The 7,199-nt window shown below is 46.7% G+C and overlaps 1 protein-coding gene across 1 annotated transcript in view; it reads right to left on the bottom strand.

Moving 5' to 3' along the window:
- ARHGEF12 (Rho guanine nucleotide exchange factor 12) overlaps positions 1-7,199 on the bottom strand; it is a 140,424-nt gene that overhangs the window by 28,423 nt on the left and 104,802 nt on the right. The window contains exons 26-28 of the mRNA XM_015408614.1: positions 5,420-5,566; positions 3,317-3,402; positions 1,454-1,579 (exon numbers count right to left, since the gene is read on the bottom strand). Of these exons, the coding sequence (XP_015264100.1) occupies positions 1,454-1,579; positions 3,317-3,402; positions 5,420-5,566 (359 nt within the window). The remainder of the gene's footprint in view (positions 1-1,453; positions 1,580-3,316; positions 3,403-5,419; positions 5,567-7,199) is intronic.

Below are 7,199 nucleotides of genomic sequence, written 5' to 3' on the forward strand. Positions count from 1 at the left end.
TTCCCTCATTACTTCGCGGGGATGCACTATCATCGGCAATCAATCTCAGTCACTGACTCAAGAGGAGACATCTTAGTCCCTTGCATACTGGAGAAAGGACACGATGATGCTTTCAAAATGCTGCCGGTTCTCAGACAGCGAGGGACCCTAGACAACGGCTGCAAGGGCTTTTCCTCTGTGAAGGAAGGATGGACCAAGTCCGGCTCCCTTCCTCTTTGCCTGGAGTAGTATGCCTTTTCTAGTTCACTAGTCACAGAAAACAGCTATAAGAGCTCTCCTCTCCAAGTTTTGTTTTAGAAACTCGGAAGACCAAGTACTGTCTGAGTGAGGTACTCTAGCCCACAATGAGGGTCTCTGACAGCTCACATGGCTGACTATGAACCACAGTGAGCGTGGGAGCCTATGTAAGTATTTATTTATTTAATTTGTACCCCGCACCTGGCTGGGGCCAGAGGAAGCGCCTGCCTGCCTCCTTGCCTGGCCTGGCTTTCCTGCTGCTGAGGGGGTGGCACGGTGAGCATCTGGTGGGAGCCTGAGATGCTCGCTGCCTGTCCGGGCTGCTCTCTGCTTTCTGTGCTGCCACCGCTACTGCTTGTGCTGCCCTTATCTTCCCCGCTGACAGGCCAACATGCAATCGGGGTGAAGGGGCCTGGGGGGTGGGGGAGCCGAGGCTTGGGGAGGGAAGTCCATAAAAACCGCTAGGGGGCCAGGCCCTGTGGTAGCTACAGGCCTGTCAGGAATGCTTACACTGATTAATACATAAATAACAATTAAAATCCACATAAAGGTAAAGGTTCCCTTGCTCGAAAGCCAGTCGAGTCAGACTCTAGGGCTGCGGTGCTCATCTCCGTTTCAAAGCCGAAGAGCCAGCGCCGTCCGAAGACGTTTCCTTGGTCATGTGGCCGGCATGACTAAACATCAAGGCGCACGGAACGCTGTTCCCTTCCAACCGAAGTGGTACCTCTTTATCTACTTGCAATGTCTTGCTTTCGAACTGCTAGGTTGGCAGGAGCCGGAACTAGAGACGGGAGCTCACTCCGTCATGCGGCAACCTGGGCCTCGAACTGCTGAACTACCGACCTTCCACAGCCTGCAGTTCAGCGTCTTAACCACTTGAGCCACCGCAGCTCCTTACAAAATCCACATACAATCATCTAAAAACAGTTCAATTATGAACAATTCATAAAGTGCTGGCTATGTTTAATTAGTTGCTGGTTGAGGGTATCCTGGAAGAAAGGTTACCTGTTAGTGCACTACAGGAGTACAGATCAGCGCTCAGTTGGCCTGGACTACAATATGGTGCATTTCCCATAATGCTCAGGATTAAGACTCTCTGCTCAGAAGTAACAGACAAAGACAATGAAATAATCCATCACTTTGTCCTCATCTGCAGCTTCACTGTTTTTCTAGGACCCATCCTGGGCAACCAGTTCTAATAGCTGATAGGACTTACCTGGACAAAAGTCTGGAAGCGCGAGTCTTTCTTCTGCCGTGACTTGATTACCTCCAGAGCAAAGGGCTGGTTGCTGCAGAAGGTGGCGGTGGCTTGCTTCAATTTCTCCTCCCCTGCTCCACTGAACTGAGACGTGAATCCAAGGAAACCAAATGTCAGAGTGGCACGCGCATGGAATATTAAACGGCAGCACCAGAACCAGCATGTATGGATGCTGCTCTACAGTTTGGAGGCAATGACAGACCCACAACGGGGTTGGCCAGCACATCCAGTGAGAACCTCATGTAGTCCTTACCACCACTTTCTAATTCTGTTCAGTCATGTTGGTAAGAAATTTAAGACCAGGGATTCGGGTAGTGGGTTAAATTCTGGATCCTCAAAATGAAGACCACATGCGATACCCCAGAGACTCCTGTGAACTTCCTAACTGTAACTTATAAAATCGGATCAACGTATGCTCAGAAAAGGGCACAGACCAATTTTTCAGTGGAATCACGGTACGCTTAGAACAGCTGTAGCTTCCTGAACGCCGTCATGAGCAGTTGTTCCCTCTAAGCTGAGTTAGTGTGAGCTAGCTCACAGTTTTTTAGCCTCTGGCTCACACATTTTTGCCTTAGCTCAGGAAAGATGGCTCCAGAGCAAACTAATTTATGCAGCAGCCAAATTGCTCGCTCACAACTTTAATGCCAGCGGCTCACAAAGTAGAATTTTTGCTCACAAGGCTCCACAGCTTAGAGGGAGCATTGATCATGAGTACATTTCCCATTATCCAGCACTCCTACTTACAAAGTCTTGTTTAAGGATTGGAGACTGAGCATCATTTTTAAACTATACCCCTTGGCATTGTTCCCTCTAAGCTGAGTTAGTGTGAGCTAGCTCACAGTTTTTTAGCCTCCGGCTCACAGATTTTTGCCTTAGCTCAGGAAGGATGGCTCCAGAGCAAACTAATTTATGCAGTAGCCAAATCGCTCGCTCACAACTTTACTGTCAGGAGCTCACAAAGACCAGTTTTTGCTCACAAGACTCCACAGCTTAGAGGGAGCACTGCCCTTTGGGGCTCAGCTGGTATTTAGTCTAGTCACCTTTAGGCACCAGCCAAAACATCGCCCTTTGCCTGGGCTTTTAACTAAAAGGTTCCATCTTTTTAGATGCTTGATGGTCTGCTCCTAACTCGAGGATTGTTTTATCAATATCATTTTATACTGCTCCTTTGTGTCTACTGTTGTGCCCTGGATTGCTTTTATTGGCTGTTGGCATTGGTATCGTTTTTATTCATTTGGATTGTTCTATGTTTTTACTGGGGGCTTTTTACTGTGTTTGGTTGTGAGGTGCCTCAAGGAAGTTTGAAGAGGTGGCATAACAAATCTTTGACATAAATTAGTTTTCTTGGAAGAAAAGGGAGTCACACACACCCAACAGGAGCACAGCCTTAAAATGTCTAAATTGGTTATTTTCCCCTGGTCTCCCCCATCAGATCAAAATTCTCCCTTAACCTTACTGACAACTTGGATAAACAAACAACTTCCCCTCTTGCAGGTCACCTTTAAGGTAAATGACTCATTCATTTGTTGTTAATTGATTTTTTTTTTTAAAGAAAAAGAAAAAGCACTCAGTTGCACAAATACTTCAGACAGAAATGAAATGTGTGCACCGTGCTGACCTCCCTTCATCTTCTCCAGCTGTGACTCCCCCGGCTCAATGTCATTCTTTTAGAAATGAACATTTTCAGATAATAAGTTCTCAGACAAGACAAATTGGCAAGGCTGATCTGTGGCTGTTTCCGTCCCAAACTTTTTCCCCCTTAGAAAAATTTCAGTTTTCAGAAGGAAACATGGGGGTAGTGGTGAACAAAATTCCGTTTACCCAAGTTAACAAGTCCTCTCCAATCTGATCAATAACGGATGTCTCGTTCCTTTTTCGCACTGCTTTCATCTGCTCATTCAACCCAGCTAAACAGCAAAGAAAAGAAAGAGGGAGAGGAAGTTAGCAGCAAGGCCGGATGTGGGGCCACTGCATCAATTCTTCTGATGACCCCCCTATGGCACGTGAGCTCCTTCAGGGCCAGAATTGCACACAGAGGCCCATGTCCAATATATACCTCACCCTCTGTCAGATCCCCGGTCAAGTTACTCTCAACAACTCTCTCTTTGGCAGTGATAAGATGTATGCGTGATCCAGAACATCACTTGTGTTAGAGCTAAAGAGTTTTGGTGGGTACAAGATTATAGGAAAATCAAACAAAAGCCCCTTCCTTCCCCAAGCATACGTCATTCAAACGTGCCACGCCTAGCACTGCCATCTCAATCAAGTGGAAAATATATGGCTTGGTTATCTACTGCTCAAGCTGGTACCAAAAAGCTCTCAAGGACACCTTTCCCTGGTAAAGAGGGAGAGGAGGTACATCTTGCAAGGAAAGTTATGACTTCTAAAGCAAAGGTCCCATTCTCTCACTCACTGACTCCCCTCCCCACAGGGATTTTCTCCCCCCATTACTATGACAACCCAAGACAGCATAGGGAATCAAGGTTTGATAACCTCACTGGGTGCACGGAACTGCCCAAACAGGAGGGGAACAGAAAAGTTTCATTCATCCCACAGAACATGCCGGAGGAGGCTGAAATCACCCCCAGACTACTCTAACATTCAGGCTTCAGCCTTCCAGCATCAGCTTTAGCTGTCCTTCTGCAAGGGTGGGGCAACATACATACTCCTCTTGCCCCTATATGACTCCCAAGGAAACAAAATATATAGTCCTGAATTCTGAAAAATCCCAGATTTATATTAAATCAACATTTTGCAAAACCAGTCCACTTTATTCTACAAACACAATTCATTTATTTGCTGTTGATTCTGTAAGAAGCTGCCTCTGATTGTCTGGAGACAGATGTTCTACATTAGGGGACAAGAAGAAGAAGGAGGAGGAGCAGGAGGAGCAGGAGGCATTTTTCAGTCCGGGTCTATTGGACTTGAAAAATGTCAATATTTTCAAAAAATCCCAGATACAGGTATGGTATTCGGATCCAGGTTTGTAAAGAAAAATGGGGGGGGGGGGGTGTCTAACAGACCCAAGAAGAAAAATGCCCCCCCCCAAAAGCCAGCCCAACTCTGAGCTGGCTTAGCTTCTCCTGCCAGCGTGGTTTAAATTGTGCTGCAGGAGAAGCTGGCCCCAAGATCTGTGTGCAGTGGGGAGCTCTGAGCTCCTACCACCCTGGCCAATCTTGGGCTGGCTCCTCTTGCAGCTCGGTTTAAACCAAGCTGCAAGAGAGGATCAGCTGGGGCAGCGGGAGCTGAGAGTTCCATGCCACCTCACCTGGGGCTGGCTCCTCCTGCAGGCTGGTTTAAACTGAGCTGCAAGAGGAACCAGCCCTAGCCGAGGCGGCATGGAGCTCTCAGCTTCCTGCCGCCCCAGCTGATCCTCGGTATAGCTGCGTATCCCTGAATAAAAGCCGGGAAAAAATCGGCTTTTATTTGGGCTCTGCTATACTGGTAGCTGATCAGTTTCTCTGGATCTGTTTTCTGCTTAAATAATACCTGAAAAATACAGCTAAGGTATTTTTCAGGTTTTTCGGCTCGGCTATTCTACATAGCTTGAAAGCCTGCTTTACAGAGATATCCAGAGATGCATACTGTGTTCTCACTGTACACTGTTTTCATTGTTAGCAATCACAGGGTAGTTTTGAGTACAGGTTTGGAAATATGTGCAGGCTGCACATACACAAGACAGAGGAAACTAGATAACATGTGGGGGAACCAGTGAACTGACAGGCCTAAAGACAGGCATCCTTTGCGGTGAAAACTGTTTCAGACAGTTGTTGTCTTAGGTTGTCTGCCTAAGGAGTGGCACGGAAGTGTCCACTGCTTTGGGGTTAGTTTCAGTTTGGTGCAATGGTGCCAGATGCTGGTTCATCCCGTCAATACCCTTTTAAATTAGCAGACAGGAAAACTGACCCAGGTGACCTCACTCACCATGGAGCTGAAGGATTTCCTCCAGATTCGAAAATATATTCTTCAAGTCAGAGGGAGGCAAGATCCCTTCGCGAGACACACGCTGGTAGAAGATCTGATCAAGAACCTTCAGTGTTCGGACATGAGCGCGCTCAGTGTAGAACAGTTCTGGAGGCAAGGAGACACAGAACGGCTGTAATACTTCTGTCTAAAAAACTAACAGCAGGGGAGTAACTCAAACAGTTTATATTCACAGTTTGCCAGAAAGCGAGGGGACTGAGCAGTTTGGGGCAGATATCATTGACAGTTATAATCTACCTTGCAGGCTATAAGACAAGCAAATAATAAACATGACAGTTCAGCAATTTGGATCTGTGAGAAATCCCGGATTTATGCTCTGCTCATTACCTTTCAAAGATTGTGAGGAACAAGAAGCTATACACTGTTAACCCTTGCAAGTGACTGAATGAGCAATAAAGACAATGAGATGCTGAGCTGTACTCTTGATCCCAAGAAGCACGTTAACTCCTTCTAGACCATTGCTCTGACAAAACGGGTTATAAATTCATATGCCTAGAGATTCAAAATGCATTCTCTAAATCTCTCCTTTCCAAATATGCTATGCTGCTTTCCTTCAATCTGGAGAGCCTACCATATCTCACCTACTATTCCTTGAACCTAGACCAGAAGCTGAGCCAGGCCAATCTCGGCTTGTTAAACATCTGTGCACAGGGACTCCAAATCCAAAGCTGATGTAAAAGAACATGCTCAGCTTTTGGTGGTTCGAACAGAGACAAGGTAAGCACTGAATCCCTGGTTCTTAACTAACGTAACACTTGATCGCTGCAAAAAGGTCCTTCAAGGGAAGCCAGGCTGTTGCAGAGTGGGGCGGGGCACCCCCTGACCTTCGTGGAGTTCTGTAATCTGGTGCTCCTGGCATACAGCTGGACTCTCAGATCTTCTCTGTGGCAATCTTTTACCAGTTACAGCTACCCCTCAAAAAACAAGATCTGGCCACAGTGATCCACGTTCTGATAACATCCAGGATAGATGGCTATAATGCACTTAACATTATGCTGCCTTTGAAGACCGTCCAGAAATTTCAGTTGGTTTGAAATGTGGCTATTGTCAGGAACTAGATACAGGGATCATATAACGCCTATGGTGAAAGATCTGCACTAGCTGCCCATCTGTTTCCAGGCACGATTCAAATTGCTGGTTCTTACTTTCAGGAAGAAGAATAAGAATGGTTTTTATACCCCACTTTTCTCTACCTTAAGGAGTCTTAAAGCATCTTACAATAGTCTTCCCTTCCCACATGAACACACATGAAGCTGCCTTATACTGAATCAGACCATCAGTTGATCAAAGTTGGTATCGTCTACTCAGACTGGCAGCGGCTCTCCAGGGTCTCAGGCAGAGATCTTTCACATCACCTATTGCCTGGTCCTTTTTACTGGAGATGCCGGAGATTGAACCGGTTCTCCAGATCAGAGTCTGCCACTCTTAAACCAGTTTGGTGTAGTGGTTAAGTGCGCGGACTCTAATCTGGGAGAACCGGGTTTGATTCCCCACTCCTCCGCTTGCAGCTGCTGGATGACCTTGGGCAAGCCATAGTTCTGTCAGAGTCATTCTCTCATGGATAGTTCTCTCAGAGCTCTCTCGGCCCCACCTACCTCACAGGGTGTCTGTTGTGGGGAGGGGAAGGGAAAGGAGTTTGCAAGCCGCTCTGAGACTCCGAGTAAAGGGCGGGATATAAATCCAATCTCTTCTTCTTCTACACTATGAAGGCTTTAAGACT

This window comes from Gekko japonicus, unplaced genomic scaffold (genome assembly GCF_001447785.1).
Source record: "Gekko japonicus isolate JY-2015 unplaced genomic scaffold, Gekko_japonicus_V1.1 scaffold1744, whole genome shotgun sequence".
Lineage (NCBI taxonomy): Eukaryota > Metazoa > Chordata > Lepidosauria > Squamata > Gekkonidae > Gekko > Gekko japonicus.